Below are 21,689 nucleotides of genomic sequence, written 5' to 3'. Positions count from 1 at the left end.
AAGCTCGCAAAAGACATATACACTGTGGTACATATTTGATTTAATAGAACTTGTTTATCTGGCTGTATATATACTTATATATATATATATATAATTGCCCAAACATGCACCACAGGAAAAAATAACTATTTACATAACAGGGTGTTTAATAAAATGTCAGCTTTGCTAAGAGCAAAAGATGGCAAAACAATACTGCAGCAGAAAGTGGAACAACTATTCTAAAGTGATACTTTAGATAGACTATACTTTTCTAGAACAGATTATTAAATTACTTTTTTTTAAAAGCATTTAACCAAAATTAAATATAGAACTCTGGAACTTGGAATAAAATTTGCACTTGCTGAAACAGAACACTTTGCATAAAAATAATCCTTTAAAATTAGAGGAGACTTTACAGGCACATAACTGTTCAGATATAAACAAACATAGACAAACACTTTCAAAATGAAAATCATCTAGAAAATGGAAGTACCTGAAATTGTTGATATTACAATTTTGTTTCTGGTTTTGAGCTAGAATTTCATCTCTCAGACAAAACCCTTTTGTCTGATTATTTGAGAAACTTTTGGAGTAGGAACACAAGGATCATATACTTTTTTCTCAACTTAAACCTCATTTACAAAAATAGTGACATAGTATTATGAATAAACTATGAATTAGGGACAAGGGAATCCACTAGAACAAATTTTGTAAAAATATGGCAGATATGGAAGTTAAAAATAGAGTGGATGCTAGTACTGTACTAAAGGTGTTTGGTGTAGTTACAATGATCACTGCACAACTATCCCTACAGTCTAGGTAGCTGTTGAGTTTCTCCTCAGCAGTGTCAGCTGGTAATGAGAACAGCAACCTTTTGTCAATGTTGATACCCTGACTCACAGAGTTGTAGCGACGGAGAGGCCACTGTCTTGTTATAGGCACTGACCATGAGTATTTGTTAAAACAGTCAGTTTGGCATAGACCTCCTCTGGGAGTCCTGTTGACACATAGACTTTACCTTCATAGGCTGTAAACAATTGATTACAAAGATAATTCTTTGTTTTTACTTCTGATTTTCCCTGACCTCTTTCCCTTTGCTTTCTTTTTCTGGTTTGTCTTTCTCAAACTTTTCTTTGTCTGGCTTTGTTACACTATCATAGGAAGGAGGAGAGGTGGTAGAGGAACTTCCATCTGTTTTTTCTGGGGTGGAGTTCCCATTTAATTTGTCAATAATCATGTCTTCTTTTATAGGTAAGTCAACCCTCCCTTTGATTGCCTCTTTATTATATTTACTTGATACCTTTTTTAACCTTTGCTTTAAAAGATAACATCTGAAATTACGCTGAATAATAGCAGCAGACACCTCCTCTTGTTTGCGTTTCAAAGTGGTGGTGATGGGTTCATAGGAGACTTTGGATGGGTTCGATGCCATGAACCGGTCTTCCATCTGTACTCGAAGGGCATCCATCTCTCCACTCTCACCCAAAACACGCTTTGTAAAGGCAAATAAAATGTCGAGGCAGTGGATCCGGTCCCCACTGACCATGGGCAGGTCCATGGCAATGAGCTGGACTTTGTTTGGTTTTGCTACCAGAAGAGGAGGATCCAGGGCAGCTGCAAAATCGGAGAGCTTGGAGAACTCTATAAACTGGGTGGCATCGGGGTCAAACTTCTCCCAGACCTCGTAGAACATCTCAAAGTCATCCTCACTCAGGGGCTCTGCACTTTCCTCAGTAGCGACACTGAAGTTCTCCAGGATGACAGCGATGTACATGTTCACCACAACCAGAAATGATATGATGATGTAACTGACAAAAAAGAAAATCCCAACAGATGGGTTCCCACAGTCTCCCTTAACTGAGCTTCCAGGGTGAATTGTATCAGGGTCACAGTCAGGTGGTGCACTGTTGAGAATAGGTGCTAACAAACCATCCCAGCCAGCAGAGGTGGTAATCTGGAACAGGCAGATCATGCTGTTGCCAAAGGTTTCAAAGTTGAACATGTCATCAATTCCAGCTTCCTTTTTAACATAAGCAAAGTTGGACATTCCAAAGATGGCGTAGATGAACATGACCAGGAAGAGCAGGAGGCCGATGTTGAACAACGCAGGGAGGGACATCATCAGAGCAAAGAGCAGCGTGCGGATCCCCTTTGCCCCTTTGATCAGACGTAGGATCCGGCCAATCCTGGCAAGACGGATGACTCGGAACAGGGTAGGGGACACAAAATATTTTTCTATCAGCTCAGCCAGAAACATGCCTATGGAAAAATACAGAAAACCACTCAACAGTGAATATCTTATGCTTACATGAATACTTTATATCTTTTTGCAAGTTCTATGAAAACAACAAATTCATTATGAATATAAACCTTTGCTAAATATTTAGATCCGCTTCCTAATTTAGCAATTAAAGATTACAGTTTTATACAATTATTATGTAATGTCATAAACCTATATGGATTTTTGCAAAATCCAACAAAGTAAATAATCTCATAGTGATATAGCAATTTAAGTTTATGCACACCATTTTCTATGAACAGGTATCCTCACATATGAAATGTGCTAATTACAAAGATTTTTTTCTGAAATTTACAAATATATTATTTTTTATTTTTTAATACCAACATTTTTCAATTAGAGGAAAATGAGCAAGACTGTTAAACTTCAGATCTACACACATTATAATTCTCATATCTTATTTCCATGTTACACAGCTGTCAGGCCTTGAGGGACCTTCCTACAGTAGACCTCTCTGTAATGAAAGCATCCTTACCTACAATGGAGAGAATCACCACCACAAAGTCAAAAATGTTCCAGCCTATGGTGAAGTAGTAGTATCTGAGGGAGATGAGCTTTAGCACAAATTCTCCAGTGAACAGGATAATGAACACAAGGTTGATCCGGGATAAAACTAGAGTCATGTATTTGCTCTGGTCATCTGTTTCCACCATCATGGTGACCATGTTCAGGCAGATGAGGATCATGATGCTGATATCAAAGACTTGTCTGGTTACAAAATCAAAGACCATTCCTTGGAATTTGTTCTAGAAAAAGAGAGAGGATAGAGTAAATAGGCATATTTCATAAATAATGATCCAATAAAATTACAAAGTTCCACCAGTGGCCATGAGATGTACACCCTTCTCACATAACCCCAGACAATTATGTATGCTTCATTTCTCTTGTGTTTAAAAAAAGAGAAAGAAGTGGAAAAAGTGATTTGTGTCCAGCCAATGTGGCTCAGTGGTTCAATTCCTGGTTAGGGTACCTGCCCAGGTTGTGGGCTCAATCCCCAGTGGGGGGCATACAGGAGGCCGATGATCAGTGATTCTCTGTCATCATTGATGTTTCTATCTCTCTCTCTCCCTCTCCCTTCCTCTCTGAAATCAATCAAATATATTTTTTTAAAAAAGAAAAAGTCATTTGACAAGAGCAAAACGTAATTGGTTTATTTAGGTTCTATGGAAAGATAAAGCTGAATAAGGCATAAATTGGTGGCAATTGGCTGATAAGATGTATGGGCTTTGCTTGACTTTAATAACTGATTATTTTTACAAAAAATAACGGCAACTAGTAATAAATATTTACAAAGTAGGTTAATGTAGACAGACTTGTACAATACTCCAATTCATTTATCAATACTTTAGGACTGATAGTATCTTTTTTCAATCTCTCTCTCCCACAAAATATGTCAGTCATTTTCTATTTAATTCTACCTCTCCTAACTGAAATATTTAAATGACCTTCAGTACAACAGGTCATGCCCTTTTGTGTACCCTGAACCTCCTCCCATCTCCTGCCCAGCTCTAACTACTCTTAAACATATGGTGAAGTGAAGCCTTTTATAGGATTCATGAGACCCTGTCTAGTCCCAGTTTTAGCAATTACAGGCTTTATGACTCGAGGTATGATATTTACCTTCTTTGGGCCTCAGTTTCCTTATTGCTTACCCATCTGAGAGAATAGATGAGCTAGAATACAGCTCTGTGAGCATAATACCTCATTATCATGCCTTCCTATTATTAGGGAGCTCTACAGAGTATGCATTCCAAACATGTCTTTTTTGTGTGTGTATTTCGTGAAACAAACTATTTTGATGACATCCTTTTCCTTTCTAAAAAGGTTAAGAATATTATTAGTCATAAGAATAAAGAGAACAAACAGCATAGAGGGAGGCCATGGGTGTGGGATGGGAAATCTGAAAAACTCCATCTACTTAAAAGGCCAAGAGGGTACCCTATAACAAGATCAGAGGAGCAGGATCCCAGTGCATTGCTGGCAGCAGTGGGAGCATTAAGCCTGCGTGGGAAGCAGTTACCTGGAACCCTTTAGTTGGAGGCTTTCAACTGACAAGACTGTAAAGAACATTTCCTCTTTTTAAAAAACTTAGTAATTCTTATTGAGTGTCTTATCGAGTGTAGCAGTTGTGAATTGTGTTACACAATATGGACTTCACAATCAGAGCATATTATGTGTTGGTGATATCACACAGTATGCTCTGATCCAGGGCACTGCCCAGTTTCATCCTATGGAAATCAGGCTTTGGAATTTTAAAGAAGACTAGAGGCCCAGCGCACGATTAAATCATGCAGGTAGGGTCCCTAGCCCTAGCCACCTGTGATCAGGGCCATCTTCTGCCCGTTCGCCAGTCCCCAGGCTGAACGCCACCTCTGCCACCAGGCTGTCAGTCCATTGGGATCACCAGCTCAGCCCCAGATGCTCAAGCCTGTGGGAAAGCGGGCGCTGGAGACTTCGCCTCCATGCGCATGTGCTGGACTGGCCGTTGATGGAATGCGCTGCCTGCTCAGGCTGCTCATGTGCGCGCCGCCACCACCGCCACTGCAGCTGGGGCTTGAGGTGCTGATGGAGGTTGCAGGGCGCGCCTGCGACCTACCTGCCCCGTCGTGAGTGGCCCCGAGCGGGCAGCATGTTCCATCAGCGGCTGGCCCGGCACATGCGCATGGAGGTGAAGTTGCCTGCGCCCACTTTCTCCCAGGCCTGAGCCCCCGAGCAGCCGGGGATGAGCTCGTGATCCCAATGGCCTGACAGCCAGTCCAGTCCTTCCGCCACCCACCCCGATTCCCCCGTTCACCATCGCTGATCCATCAGAGCGGCGGACCAGGGGGAGGGACCAAGAGTTCAGCAGTTCGGCCCGCTTGCCAGTCGCCTGTCCCACCCTGCCCCCGCTCTCAGGGGGGGGGGGGGGGGGGGGGAGGGACCGAGAAGTGGTCAATGCCACCTCATGGCAACCGGTTGTTTGGTCGTTCTGGTCGTTAGGGCTTTTTATATATATAGATGAGTCATTCTTACTGCAGGCCGAGGTATGGGTTTCTGAGGTTTCTTGGACCCAAGTTTCTTCATTGCATTGTAATATTTTTTTTGTTCCTCTGTCATAAAGATGTCCTGACCTCCAAAGTAAAGACACAGAATAAAATTGGTTACAATCCCAACATGGGTTACAACAGCATTTTTACAAAAATATTTCTGGGTCTTTAATCCTCTCTCCGTTTTTAAATGGATTATTATCCTGCTTCATACAGATTTTTCTGCTTTTCCTATTTATGTGAAATTCTGAGTACTTAAATATTATGCAAACCCTGTAATCACATAAAACTCTGATTAGTACAGGATCTTAATTTGATTATAATATGTTTAGAAGGAGGATCAGAGGTCTGATATATTTTGGTGAAAGAAAAAATGTTTTCTTAAACTATTTCACTTTTGACAGTTTTACTTCCTTATTTAACAATTTTTGAGCACATCTTGTGTGCTAAACAATGTATCTGGAATCAGACTTTCATAGATACCAGATATATAGATATATAAGATACAAGCACTGCAGGCACTGCAGAGATAACAATAAATTCCAAGACTCCAAAATGGGCTTTGTATAGGAGATTACCCTTAAGCTAGACCTTAAAGGATGGTTAAGGGTTTGCTAAGCAAAGCAGTCCAGGCAGAGAACATATTCTACATGAAGGTAGAAGAATATGGCTTGTTCAGAAAAGGGCAGAAAATCCATTTAGCTGTGAGTGTAGAAAATGATAGTAGTGTTGATGGTGGGTGGGTAGTAACTGAGGACTAGGGAAGTGGATATAGAAAATACGTTATGGAGAAAATGAGGCTGGAAAGCTGGGCGGAGATCATTCCTGAAATGCTTCATAAGCAAGGATAAGACATTGGAGGCCCACTGGATGTTTTGAAGCAGTGGCCATATTTTTGGGTCAGAAAGACTCGATATTAGCAGATCTGCAGAGGATGCACCTGGAGAGGAGCCACTGACTAGAGCTGGACTCCCCTGCCACTGAACTGACCATATAGTGAATGGAAAAGAGTATAAAAATGATCTAAGTCTACCATAACTGTGAGTGTTCATATATAACAGAGAAAAGCTCAGAGTGGAGAAAGCTGAGAGCTGAGGAATACTTATCTTCTTTTTCTGTTGGTTGAAGTTATCTATGATGACACCAATGAACAGATTCAGAGTGAAGAATGACCCAAAGATTATAAAGATGACAAAGTATAAGTACATGTACAGATTTTCTTCATATACAGGCTGAAGTTTAACCTAAATAATATTAAAAATATAAAATATTTAAAAACACAAATACTTAAACCAAATAATAATTTGATGAGTGTTGTTACTTAATATAGAGCTACTTTTGCCTTGCCCTGAAATAGTAGTTTGCAAAAACAATTCTTTTTCAAATTGTTGTGATGACGTATAAGGGAAGTTTGTAATTTTTATGAGTGTTCTTGCATCTGTTTTCCCATTGTGGCTTATCCGTACATATTATTTAGAGTACGTTAACAGTGGTAAAAACAGGGCAAACATTTTGAGCCTATTATTAGTCATATATATTTTTGCAGTATTTTCAATTTGGGTTTGGAAATGCTGGCTCTTGGAGGTATGGCTTTAATAACGGAACATCAACTTCTCAGAGGAAAATTCAGCATAAGTGATATGTTCTGAGGAATTATTTTTATTCCTATTTTTAAAATTGAATTTCCTTGAAACTTGCTTGCTTTTATCATGGTATTTTTGGAAGTTGTTTCCCAGACCCTAGTTGTTTATCATATTCACCAGGGATAGGGAGAGAACTTTCCTAATCTTAACAGTCTCATTTGCTGGATCAATTTTACACCTTCTGATCCAAGAAGTTAGATATCTTTTTTTTTCTAGGAAGTTAGATATCTTTTCATTTTAGATACATAAAATAGACATATATTAATCAAAAATTATCTGTATTGAAGTGTATGGTCTTAAAAAGGTCATTTCTACATAAATTGTAAATGATCTGATAACATCTAATATAAAATTCTGGGCCTTTCAGTTAAATTATCACAGATGTTCACTATGAAATATCTAGTAGCTATAAATAGTTTTTTAGCGATACTTACATCTCGTGAATCAACAGCTGCATACATAATGTCCATCCAGCCTTTAAATGTGGCCTGTAAACAACATATATTTGAATTCTTCATAAAAGCCTAATCCAAGAATATGCATTTTTACCTTATGAAAGCATGATAGGGTTATTACAAATAACTTTTTGTACAATGTTATGGAGTTGAATGAAGAAATGAAACTGAAATAGAACAAGATTTTATTTTGAGTCTGGGACTTGTTTTCTTTGTTTCTCCTGGAAGGTTTCCTTTTTTTTTTTAAGCTAAAATTTAACTAGATGCTTGATTCATAAAACCCCATCTCCATCTCAAATCCTTTTCATACCAAAAGGTGAGCTCTGTGTTTCAAACCTATGACGTGTTTAAATACAGTTCAGTCATTTTCATTAAGTAATTATCAATTAGTTAATATACTGTCAAGTCAAAATTATTAAACATTACTCATTTTTAAATTCACTCCATAAGTTTGCATTTTTACATATATTAGAATCATACTCTTTAGATGTTGGAATAATTAACGATATGGCTAATAATCCATCCATTTAATTCATTACTCAATATACTAGTATACATTGTTATTTTAATACATAAAATTGCTCCTTTGGCAATGATTGCTACAAAAACTTAGAAATGCTAATGGCACGGTAGTGCTCGATAATATTATAAGGAAATACAGGAAGCAGAAATATAAAATCACATTAAAACACACTAAAAGCTGAAAACTGGGGAAAATACATGATAAAATAATTGCAAAACATCTTTTTTACAGTCAAGTCAAGTCAAGCTTATGGTATAGGTGTTAGCATCAACTGCTTTTGTACTGTCAGATGCTAATCATTCAAACAAAGCATCAGAGAAATGAAAATGTTTCAAAACTCACACAGCAGCCACTTACCACTTGCAGCAATGCGAGATATCCAGCACCGACATTGTCAAAGTTTACTTTCACGTTTTTCCACCGAGCTTGCTTGCCAAGAGCCTGGCAATCGCTAAAGTTGTTGACTTCACTAACTTCAAACATGTTACCCGTTGTTGTGTTAACACAATGGTAGAACTTGCCAGCAAACAAATTCACACCCATGATGCTAAAGATCAGCCAGAAGATAAGACAAACCAAGAGCACATTCATGATAGAGGGAATTGCTCCAATAAGAGCATTCACAACCACCTAGAAGAAGAAATGAGGATAAGGCAGCTTATGAATCATTAAAATGGAAACCATTTCTTTCATTTATTTAATACTAAATGGGTGTGAAAATAAAATAAAAATCTAGATGGACAAGTTGTTTCTTCTAGTATTTTCTAGGACATACTTGATGAAGGAAAACACATAACTAGAGAGCTAAAGGATTTAAGGAAAACAAAATATATCAAAGCATGAAAAGAAATAAATAAAACCTGATATAGTAAGATGGAATCAGAAAATGTTTGCATGCTGGGGAAAAAGAGAAAAAGAACGATACATTATGTACCAACAAAATAAATAGTCATCATTCAGCAATACATTTTAATTTTCAAGAGTGTTGAAAATGTGATTAAACCATTTACAAATAAGCAAAGTATTAGTGATGCATTAAATCTGTATCCACAGCACAAGTTAACTTTTCATGAATATGAACATGGGATTAGGAATTTGCAAAGCCTTTTTTTTCTCCTATTGATAAATTCATTTTAAAAAATATATTAGGAAATGAGATGAAATTTATCTCTGGACATAAAAGTACTGAATCTCCCCCCATCATTATTATTCCAACTCTCTTAAATGTCCACTTTGTGGTACATGTCACTTCACCAGGCTGATCTATTTCATTAAAGAGAAATTCAGTCACCTTTCCTCTAACTAAATTCAGAAGAGATTAAGATCTATTTTGAAATCTCTATCAACAGTATCTTTTCTTAACTAATATAATCTGATTTATAGTGGACTATTTTTTAAGCATTGATATTAAGTGAAAGTATTGTTTTATTTAAAAACTAGGGGCCCAGTGCACAAAATTCATGCACTGGGGGGAGGGGGACAGGGGGTCCCCTCACCCAGTCTGTGCCCTCTTGCAGTCCAGGAGCCCCCGGGGGATGTAGGGCCTAAGCCATCAGTTGGACATCCTTAGCTCTGCTGCGGAGGTGGGAGAGGCTCCCACCATCACTGCTGTGCTGGCCAGCTGTGAGCCCAGCTTCTGGCTGAGCAGTGCTCCCCCTGTGGGATCGCACTAACCACCAGGGGGCAGCTCCTGCATTGAGCGTCTGCCCCCTGGTGGTCAGTGCACATCATAGTGACCGGTCATTCTGGTTCAGTTGATTTGCATATTAGCCTTTTATTATATAGGATATTATAAATGTTATTTTAGAAATCAACACCAAAGAATTTTAAATTGACATCAAAACCTGGAATCCAAAACTGTAAAAATGTAATATGCTACTTGAATTTGATTTCCTTTAGAAATTAACCCTTGGCACTCGCTTGCTTTTTTTGATTCCTTTATTCTACTGCTAACCGTGTGGAGTCACACTCGACATCCGAGTGCAAAGCATTAAGTCAAATATATTATACTGAAATCAGGTTTTACATTACTAAAATTTGTGTAAAATTACCTCAACAAGTTTTCTTGTCATCAAATAAATGCATTATATATTTTATCATATTTTGTAGCTGGAATGTTAATTTTGCCATATGACTGAATTAAAAATGACAGAATATTTTTTTCAGATTAAAGCAAATATATAAGTTTTTTTGTTTTATTTAATTGCTATGTCCCCTCAAAAATGAATTATTAATATGAGGCAATACAACCAGATGAGGGCTTACATAATGTCAGTAATGGTAAAAAATTGGTGTGAAAAGGACCTGAAATTGTGTAATTTTAATTTTATCTTGTGACTTCCATTATCAACTATCAGCATAATAAAATTATAATCTAAAACCAAGTACTCCCTTTCTTGCAATAATCTGAAAGAGTGGTTTAATTATCCCTCAAGAGTAAATCTCAAAGTCAAGGCTGAAGTGCTTTTAGTATCCAAACTTCCTCCTAACATAGAAACCCTATGGCCTATAAGAAATTCAATATCCATGTGCTTTTGTAAGCTGGATTAAACAAAGCTGGCCTCTGTGCTAAATAGTATTTGGAGGTTATTGCAAGTGGGTGTGTATACAAGTGTGTACGGTATGTTTAGATGCAAAAATATACACTAAGGAGGAGAGCAGGAGAGGAAAATACAAGTGCTATAGAAAAAGTGAACCTCATTCAGAATGCTCACTTAAAAGGGAGATCTATAAAGCAAACCTCAGGGGTTGCCTGCAATCTTTAATTATCCTAACCCCCTACTTTGTTTTCTTAGGATATATAGATTTTGTCAGAGGCTACAATTTAGTGTTGCTTTCTTGCTTAACAACTATTTTTATTACTGATGTTAATTGAAAAAGTAAAAGCACACAAAAACCATTTTACCTTTCATTCATCACCCGTAATTTTTGAGGAATCAAACTACCTATTGAAGAAAAAAATAACCCTCCTAGGATGAATATCAGTAGTAAATAGTCATTTCAAAGTGTATAAGCAAAGCAAAGAAATAAATAGCAGCACGCGGTTTTTGGAAACATCCTTGAACTTTTGTCAGAAGACCTGGATTGTAGTCCTCCTTCTGCCACAATTTTTTGAAGGCCTGTTTCAATTTCAGGAGGCTAGGCTTAGTGATCTCTAAGATTCCTGCTCTGAAAGTTTGTAATTTTATGAAATAAATTTCAAGACAGTATGACCCCACTCTGTATCTAAATCATAACCTATATTTAATTCTGACACGAATCATCAGATAGCTCTTAGCCTTCTTACCCTCATGCCTTCAAACCGGGATAAAGCTCTTAGAGGTCTTAAAGCTCTTAGTGTCCGGAGGGATTTGATGGCACCAAGTTCTGAGTAGCCGAGTGCAGTGGCGACCAAGCTAACCAGAGAAACCTACAAAAGGAAAAATTATTCATCAGTTTACCAAGAAATAAACTGCTGGCTGAAGGCATAGAATATAGCCTGATCTTCAATGGCAACCATATAAAACTTCAGCCATATCTTGGCAGCTTCCATCTTCCACATAGTGGGATCATTTTACCTGGCCAGCCTCATCTCATACTGTCACTTTCCTTACCAGTGAAACCGGAGTCCTTGCTCATTTTAAAAACATTTGGAAACTCCTCTGGTTAGATATTTCGCCCATGGAGCCCTTTTTTTTACATCTGCATATATAAGGTATTCTTCCAAAATGTATACACACACTTTGAATACTTATAAAGGTAGTGTTTATTAAAATTATTTCATTTTTAAAATTGAGCTATACATTTTTAGGACACCCTGTATACCATTAATAATTCAGGATTTGGTATAAAAGCCATATCCTCCATAGATCTGTGCTTAATATCATTGATTAGAAACCATGTTTTTCTCCTGAATTTATGTAGTATCTTGGTTATGCATAGTGGAGGCATTTGCCATGTAATCAAGTCAATGAATCCATTGGATGGCGTAAGGGTGTTAGGGTTTAATTTCTTGTGAAAGATGCTATTGGAAATGGATATAAGTGAACCTACCAACAATCTTTTGAGGGCAGATACAATTGGAGCCACTGTCCCCTCATTGTTTAATTTAGCATACATCTCACAAAATTGAACAGAAAAATAAATGACTTGAAATTAAAATTGACTACTGGCAGGATAATTTATTGAACTATTCATTTCTGTCTAGTGTTTGCTGCCACAGAAGACTGGAAAGATGGAAAAGTTATTAGAGAACACACAGCCTTCTATATTCTGGGTTCCTTTGCCTCAGGAGGCTTTAACAGCTTCTTTTTATTTCTGGAGCTTCTTACTGAAGATTTTCTCCACTCTCCCAACTTAGTCTTTTGTTTAAAGATAAATGGTTGCAAATTTTTCAAGACCCTAAAGTAAGGAGGTACATGCTTTAAAAGGAAAAGAAAATGGTAATGGCCAGAACCCAAATGTACTGGCAGGTTAGGAAGTTGTGGGTTCAAAGGCAAGGTGGTACCAGTGACACATAACCACCCGACACTGGACTGAGTGGCTCTGTGTGTTGCTGGAGAGGCTGGGAATTATTGAATTGCCCTTATTTTAATGGGCCTCATGTCATTTTGTGTAATGCAAAAACTCACTTTATTGAGTTAACTATTGTGAAAACCTTAATATTCTTTAAGGTAATTTTGAGATACATAATTTTTAAAAATGTATGTATTTTTTATTTATTTCAGAGAGGAAGGGAAAGGGAGAGAGAGATAAAAACATCAATGATGCGAGAGAATCACCAATCGGCTGCCCCCTGCACGCGCCCCACTGGGGATCGAGCCCACACCCTGGGCATGTGTCCTGACTGGGAATTCAACCGTGACCTCCTGGTTCATAGGTCAATACTCAACCACTTAGCCACACCAGCCGGGCTTGAACTATATAATTTTAATATATATCCATCAATAGATGATTGGATAAGAAAAGGTGAAATACAGCCATTTGCAGCATCGATGGACCTTGAGAATATCATGCTAAGTAAAATAAGTTGTTCAGAAAAAGCTAAGAACCATGTGATTTCACTCATATGTGGGATATAAAACTGAAACATAGATATAGACAACAGAATGGTGGTTACCAGAGGGAAGGAGACCGGGGAAGTAATAAAGGGGACCAAATATATGGTGACAGAATATTTGACTCTGGGTGGTGGGCACACAATGCAATATACAGATTATGTATCATAGGATTGTATACTTGAAACCCATATAATCTTATTAACCAATGTCACCACAATAAATTTAATGCAATACAAATAAATTCTGAACTATGGAGAGCACAAGAATGATTACTTTCTTAGCCAAGCAGAAACCCAAGTGCCTGCGGAAGTCAAGCTGTTTCCATGAACTCTCAAAAGGATCTGAACCTGGAGGCACCAAGTTCCTCTAAAACAGGGAGGTAATGGATGGCACTGAAAACAGAACTGGTTGAAAGTCTCCACAGGAAAGCTGAGTCCCTTCATCCACCTCTCTACAGCTCTGCAGGAGAACAGACTGCAAAATGCACCTTCACAATTTACAGAGTAAAATCTGTATCTGCAATAGAAGTCAGAACATAGAAACAATAATCTACACTGTGAGAGCCATGAGACCACAACAAGCCTCTTCAACACATCATGAAATGGAGGTTTTTTCATTAATAGTGCCCTGGGGCTCAAATAGCATGTGGACTAAATCAATATTTCTTAGAGCAAGGGCACCTGGAACTTCAGGACACTTAGTGCACACCTACTCTCTTCCACCCCAGGACAGTCCTGTTTCCTTTATGCTCAGCAGCTGCTAAAACGGGGCTCAGATACTGGTGAGGGCCAGGTAGAAAGCTGCCATGGAGTTGCTGGCAAAGGGTTGTTGATGAAGGGAGGCGAGGGATGCTGGAGCTGGTGGGATTTGATCAACTGGGATGGGTAAGGTTTACGGCAAGAATGGAGTGAAGGATAGCCAGTGTCTGTGAGAAGTAAAGAACAGTCCCTATGCAATCTCAGTCAGGAATGAGAGCTCATTTTTATGTAAGGGGAGTTTGTAAGCCAGGGGTTGCCTCTTTGCCTTCGATATCCCTCTATTTCTATCTTAGGCTTTTGCAGTTTATTTATTTGTCTTTAACTTTGTACATGATTAGAAAATCCACAATGCTCACAAGGTATATAAAAGCAAATATTTTGGTCATTATACCACTTATTTTTATTTTTAAATTTTTTTTTTTGGAAGTGGGAAGCTGGAGATAATCTATATGTTAGTGTTCGTCCCTGGGGAACATATGAGCAAATTCTGGTGGTGCCCTACTGTGGACTGCTTTATGGCACACAGACATATGGGTTCCACAGGGATTTCATTTAAATACTAGAGGCCCGGTGCATGAAAATTCATGCATTGGAGGGGGTGTCCCTCAGCCCAGCCTGCCCCCTCTCACAGTCTGGGAGTCCTCAGGGGCGGGAGGCGACCCGACGATCAGGGGAAGGTGATGCCCTATCTCACCTCTGCTGCTGCCATTGCCGGCAGTGCAAGCCTCAGCTGGCCCTGGTTACCTGAGCTTCAGGTGGCCCTCCGCCATCCGAGGCTTGCCTGTGCCTCGAATCGGCCCTGGGCGGCTGGGGAGCTGAGGGGACTGGGGGACTCTGGAGGCAGGTGCGTGGAGCGGCTGGGGCCCGCCCCCAGTGAGTCCCGGCCATGCTGTGTGCCTGCTGCCCCAGTGGGGCTGAAGAGACTGGGTGCCGCCATCTTGTGGCTGTGGGCGCCACCATCTTTGAGGGCGGGACAGTCAATTAGCATATTCCCTCCTTATCAGCTGTGGGCTCTGCCAGCTTTGCGACGGTGTGAGGGTCAATTAACATATTCCCTCCCTATTGGCTGTGGGCACAGCCATCTTTGAGGGTGTGACAGTCAATTAGCATATCCCGCCTTATCGGCTGTGGGCTCTGCCAGCTTTGCGATGGTGTGAGGGTCAATTAACATATTCCCTCCTTATTGGCTGCGGGCACAGCCATCTTTGAGGGCGTGACAGTCAATTAGCATATCCCGCCTTATCGGCTGTGGGCTCTGCCAGCTTTGCGACAGCGTGAGGGTCAATTAGCATATTCCCTCTTTATTAGATAGGATTACTAACACCTTTAAAAAAACACACAAAGAAAACAAGTACCTTGAACCAGGTCATTTATAAGTTTACTTCCTTGTCTGAAATTCTATAATTCAATAATTTCAAGATGGTTAAAACAAAATAATACTATATCTTATTCATGCTGAAAGACAAATCACAGTATTTTTATTTACAGATACATCATCCTTAATCAGTACACTGCTGGAAAAATACTTTGTTTATGGGGTATGTAACTATGTATCTATCCCTGGGTTTAACCTTTTTTTTTTCTGAAAAAATAGGAATTGTTTTTGACATTTTACATAATGATTTTCCTCATATACAAAATTGGGATCATAACAGTAGATGACTCAGTGATTGTTATGAAGATTAAATGAATTATGGCAAAGGTTAGCTGTTATTGATATTATATAAGGGAGCCCTTATCTGCCTTTTGTGTCACTATTTAGAATCCTAGATGATGAGCTGATGTCATATCTCTTAGAAAGAGAGAGCCTGGGAACCTTTCTATGGGAGAGACTTTATGAGGTTATGACTGGAGGTTCAGAGGACATTTAGTAAGCCATTTCTTGGTCCAGTTAGTCATCATGGTGTTAGTGTTAAAGGGGAGGATCCAGGTCCCCAATTTATTTTTTATTTGGTAACATGAAAAATTTGCTGATCAACTGGTTGTGAGGAGTGATAGAGAAGGGTAGGTTGAAGATGACATTTTGTATAGTTTTATAGTTATACCACCATTGGACTAAACATGGAATTCAGGAAGAAATACATGAATAGAGGGAAAAGATAATGAATGGACTCAAACAGGAGGAGTAAAAGTAGGTATTATCTAGGAAGCATTTAGAAAGGTGGGTTGTGGTTTCAGGAAAGACTACAATTAAAGACTTAAAATCTCTTTGTGCTAAAAGTCATGATATTTTAAAGAATGAAATATAGAATTTTATACTACTAAATTAATAGGATAATCTATTAACCATGGGTAGTGAGAAAGTTTTCTTATTAACAGTGATGATGCTAAAAGAGAATTGCATCCTTCCCAAAAAAGGAACAAAGCGAATCATTCCTACTAGGAGACATTTGTAGAAAAAGCTAAAGCACATACTAAACTGTTTACATGAAAGTATGTCTGGAGAGAGATAGAAATTGACATGAAATGACAATAACTTAGGTTATTCAGTTCCTTTGGAAGTTCTTTTAATTTAACCTAATTCTCTTCACAAAAGCTCCAGCTGAACAAGGCAGGTGTGTTCATATTAGCAAGGCATCTTATTGTTTCCATTCCACCTTGGAGTACAATGTGGGGACTCTTTGACTAGTGCAACATAACATTTCAAATAGGTGTGTGCCCTAATGCAAATATGGGGCAAAGAGCACAGTGCTAGAGAGAGGTCGCTCTGCCACTTACTGGATGTATGACCTCTCCAAACCTCATTTTCTCAGTAGCAAAATAGTGATAATAAGGCTTATATCACATGATTATTAAGAGGATTAACAAATAATTTTTTAACTCAAAAGAGATACTGATAATAAGTTTTATAATGTAGGTGTTAGGAGTACAGTCATATGATCAGACTCCTTGAGTACAAAATTCATCATAGCCTCTTATTAGCTCTATTTACTTAGGCAAGTAACAACAACTTTTCTTTGTCTTAGTTTCTCCATCTGCAAAAAGAGAGTGATTATGGTTTCTAACTCATATAGTTTTGAAGATTAAATGAGTACATATATAAAGTGCTTTTAGTAGCAACTATGCACAGTAAGCATTAAATGAGGGTTATTAATTTTAATTACTATTAGGAAAGGCTCCAAATTAGTACATTCTCTGTCTAATCCAAGTTCAGGGCTTCAAATGCCAGTTATAACCTAATGACTCCTAAATTCATAATCAGGTCCTGGCTTCTCTCTAGAGTCCAAGACTTATATAAAAGTCCACATATATTCTTAAATGTCTAATTGGCATCTCAAACTTTGTACATTCCTCTTCCACCTACCACCGGCTTGCCTGGTCGAATGTGTTTTGATCTTCCCCATTCCAGTTAATGGCTTCATTCTCTACCTGTTTGTTCAAGCCCGGGTTGAAAGAAAATCTATTTGGAGAAACCTCCCTTTTCTTCACACCACACATCCAGTCCATCATTAAGTCTCATCACCACAGTCTGACACAATCTTCTTCTTCCTAGATTATCAATACAATTCCCTAATTGGTCTCCCTGCTTCGACTCTTTGCCGTTCTTTCCCCATCAAGATATGATCATTTTGAAACTGTAGATCAGATCCCTGCACAGCCCCCTCCCTGAGCTTCCTATTGTAACTATAATTAATATATACAAAAATTACTTAATATACACAATATGTAATAAATTACAATAAAAACACACAACTTCTTGCATGGCCTTTACTGGTAGGTACCTTTCTTAAGTCAATTCCTATCATTCTTACCCATGTTCCCTCACACACAAGCACATAGTTTTCTTTCTGTTTCTTTCTTTTTTTTTTTTTTTGTTAAATATATTTTATTGATTTTTTACAGAGAGGAAGAGAGAGGGATAGAGAGTTAGAAACATCAATGAGAGAAACATCGATCAGCTGCCTCTTGCACACCCCCTACTGGGGATGTGCCCGCAACCAAGGTACATGCCCTTGACCAGAATCGAACCTGGGACCTTTCAGTCCACAGGCCAACGCTCTATCCATTGAGCCAAACTGGTTTCGGCTCTTTCTGTTTCTTGAGTGTCCTCTGCTCATACTCATTCCAGGACCTTCAGATTGTTCTTTTCCAGGACCTTCAGATTGGTCTTTGAATGACTGGCCCATTGTTATAGACTGAATGTTTGTGTCTACCCCCAAATTGATATGTTGAAACCTAATCCCCAATGTAATGGTATTTGGAGGTGGGAACCTTTGGAAGGTGTCAGTCATAAGGGCAGAGCCCTCATGAATGGGATTAGTGCCCTTACAAAGAAGACCTCAGAGAGCTCCTTTGTTCCTTCGGCCATGTGATGTTACAGCAAGAAGACAGCTTTCTACCAGCCACAAAACAGGCTCGCCCAGTGACTGAATCTGCCAGTGCCTGGATCTGGGACTGAGAAGTTTATATTGTTTATACGTCACTTAGCCTATTGTATTCTGTTATAGCAGTGCAAGTGGCCTAAGATACCACGAGCCGTGGTTTGCCGCTCTGTTGACTAATGAGTTTGCCGACCACTGCCTTAGGTTGTCAAAATAATGACAACAGCCAACACAACAATAGCCATCCATTGTGAATGAATCAAAATTTACCTGTTTTTTGTCAGATCAGCAAAAAATATATTTTTTGGTGTACTGCATAATTTTACTAACTCTTTTATGTGTGCCATGAGATGGAAAAGGTTGAAAATTGCTGCCGAGGAGTATAATCTCAACCAGGGCTTAATCTATCTTATTTATCTCTCCTTTCTCTACAACAACAAAGTGCTCAAAATATTTGAATGAATGTTTTGAGATTGGACAGAGAGCCCACTACAATTTACTTTTACTTTTAGGTAGGGAATAAAACAGAGTACATTTTTTACATAAGTAAGTTTTCAATGTTTATATTTCTCCTGGTATGATGTACTTCATTTATACCTCAGATTTTTTTTAAATTTTCTGTAGCTGTTTAGTTTTGTTACTGCAAAATATCTGATTGACTGTGAACCCCTTTTACATATATTTCACTTATACTGTCAAAAACTGTTTTAACTCTACATTTACATTAGTCTAGTGGTCTGAGAAAAAATTGTTATCTCAGATTACAGTAATTTATATATTTCAGTCCCTGCTTTAGGAGAAGGAAAAAAATAGACCCATTTAAGATAATGTAACTTACCAATGGTAGAAGGCTTTAAGTATCCAGTTCTAATCTACTAATTCAGTCTCACTAAAAGGCCAGTATTTTGGGGGGGACCATTCTTTGTCATTAATTTATTCATTTTCAACATTATTTAATAGACACCTAAATAACCACCTATATCAGGTGGTTAAGGATACAAAGATGATACAATACTAATACTCCTGCTCTTGAGAGGTTTTTGCATGGTATTCATGTCTTCTCTATGAGGAAAATACATGGAAATACTAAAAGTGCAATGTAATAAGTACTTCAGTGAATGTACACTTTTTCAGTTAATGTAAAGATTCAGTAAATTTCAGAGTTTTCTGGAGTTCTATCACATTTATGGATTATCTTATACATGGCAAAATCTTTTCAAACCAGAGAAGATTCTTAAATGTATTTAGTGTTTAATCATTTCAGGGAGAAGCTAGAGATTATAAATGCTAAATCCCAAGGCCAGTCTGAAAAAAAAAAATTACATTTGTACCAGTTAAATTCGAAAGCTGGGAGTGGGGGTGGGTAAGGAACACTGAATTTAGAATTAGGAAATTTGGACACTAATCTCAGCTTTAAGTAGTTGTGTTATTTTAAGAAAATTCTTTAAACCGAGGCTTCAGTTTAGAATAAACTCTTCAGTAAACTGTCTAGGATAAAGGCTAGATATTCTTTAAGGTCCATTCCAGCTGCAGAATATGAGACTATTAAACTTACTTTGATGAATAGCTTTTCAGGACAATATTGAGATTCATCTCTATTAATCATTAAAGACCAGCCATGGAAATTGGAAGTTATTTTTGGTCTATTAAAAGTGACTCAGCAGCAGATTTTTTTTCAACTCAAAGGGTTAAACACATTCTGGTTATAGAATTATGAGTATGTATGTGTGAGAGAAAGGAAAGTAGAATTTAGATAAGCCATACTTGTCAAAAATGATAAAACAGAATGAACGCACATATATGACAATCATTGATTTATAGTGGCAAGTGTTAGAGCTAAAAATAAAGTGCTTTGATTGCTATGAAACAGCTAGAGGTGCTTTTTGGGAGACTGTGAAGCTTTGTGCAAAGGAATATCACAGACTACAAAGAACCATGTAACTATCATTTTGCCCCAGTGCCACTACATTGCTTAGAATAATAATAAAAAAAAATAGACTGCAAGTTAAACAGATTCCACTACTGCCAACATTCTTATGACCACTCACCCCCGGGCAGTCAGTTTAGAGCAGGGCTCCTACACCTAACTCTTTGCGTGCTAAATATTTGATTACTACTGGGCTGTATAACTCCTGGTTTAAGACTAGAAATACATTTCACTGTCTCTGCGTGTATGTGATGGAATGAATACAGTACAGGTTATTTTAACATTATTTAATAACATGTTCCCTAGCAAGTGATTAAGAGGTAGTTCTCACAACGCCTGGCCCCAAATCTGTCTTGATTTTACTTCCTTGAACTTTTTTTTAAAAATTTAACTATTAATAAGATAAATGCTTAGATCTGTCAATTAGCAGAATTTTTTTTAGCTATTCCTGAATTTGAGGTCCTAAACTTTCAGAAAAAGAAGAGCTGTCTTCTTGTGGCATGGAACATATTTCTGTTATCACTGTCCACATTTCTAGGACCTCTTCTGTTTTCCATGAGACTTTTCTAATTTTTGCATTTATTATACATATTTTAAAAGGTAACTGCATAATTGTGTCAGCATTAGTAAAACTAGGTTCTCAAAAGTCAAGGTTTCAGTTATAGACATATATGAAATGCCAAACTTGCGTCTTTAAGAAATAATTTTCTAAAAATTAATCAGTATACTTACATCAACGATCAAGAAATCTAGCCAGCACCAGGCATTCGTGAAATATGTTTGAAATCCATAAGCTACCCATTTGAGAAGCATCTCCAGGATGAATATATAAGTGAACACCTTGTCAGCATATTCGAGCATGGTTTTGATAGTCTTTCGTTGTTCAATGTATATATCCTCAAAAGCCTGTGAATGAAGAGTTTTATTTGAATGGCTTGACTTCCGCATATATTTGATAAAATCGCGTAGTATAATACTGGTCACACAGCAATAATTTGACAAGTATTAGCTAATATCAGACAAACATCGGACATCAGGCAAAATTTAAAAACTAAAACTAATGGAAAATGTGGTCAAATAAATGTCACTATCTTTACTGATTTAGTATGTGTGCTTTCTTCCTTGCTTTTCATACCAAATCTCTATTTCAATTACTGCTACAAAGACATGCTTTTAGAGAAGTAATATAAACTGAGAAAAATAATTAGAAGTTTTGTTAATGAGGGAAGACTTGACATTCCAACATGACCTTGAATGTTTCCCTGAAGAATATGGTTTATTTTGAAAGAATAAATTGGTTAGACATAAAGAAATGAAGATACATTTTTTATTCCCTAAATGTTAATATGATTATTAGGGACAAGTGGATGATATTTTATATGGAAGGTAACATAGTTACAGAATGTCTCGGGAAATGGTTTTCTCAGTGAAGAGAACATCTGTTAGATAAACACCAGATGAGGAAGTCCATCTGGCTCTTTATGGTCCTGATTTATTCTGTACTGAATTTTGCATAGTTAAACCCTAGATGCCAAGCTCTGCAAGGCACAGATATATCTCATTTGCTTTTTTTTTTTTTTTTTTTAGTTTTTAAATTTTTATTGACTTCAGAGAGAAAGGGAGAGGGAGAGAGAGAGAGAGATAGAAACATCCATGATGAGAGAGAATCACAGATTGGCTACCTCCTGCACGCCCGGCATCGGGGGACTGAGTGCGCA

At 37.9% G+C, this 21,689-nt stretch overlaps 1 protein-coding gene across 1 annotated transcript in view; it reads right to left on the bottom strand.

Moving 5' to 3' along the window:
* Positions 1–1,042: 1,042 nt before the first annotated feature.
* The window catches only part of LOC307106186 (sodium channel protein type 3 subunit alpha-like), a gene marked incomplete at both ends in the record, with an annotated part of 80,024 nt that continues 59,377 nt past the window's right edge, over positions 1,043–21,689 (bottom strand). The window contains 8 exon segments of the mRNA XM_079782441.1: positions 1,043–2,238; positions 2,754–3,024; positions 5,291–5,388; positions 6,407–6,548; positions 7,382–7,435; positions 8,283–8,555; positions 11,212–11,334; positions 20,704–20,877. Coding sequence (XP_079638567.1) covers positions 1,043–2,238; positions 2,754–3,024; positions 5,291–5,388; positions 6,407–6,548; positions 7,382–7,435; positions 8,283–8,555; positions 11,212–11,334; positions 20,704–20,877 — 2,331 coding nt within the window.

This window comes from Cnephaeus nilssonii (assembly GCF_951640355.1).
Source record: "Cnephaeus nilssonii genome assembly, chromosome: 10".
Classification (NCBI taxonomy): Eukaryota; Metazoa; Chordata; class Mammalia; order Chiroptera; family Vespertilionidae; genus Cnephaeus; species Cnephaeus nilssonii.
The sequence above is the reverse complement of the archived record's forward strand: the minus strand, read 5'-3'. Positions and strand labels throughout refer to the sequence as shown.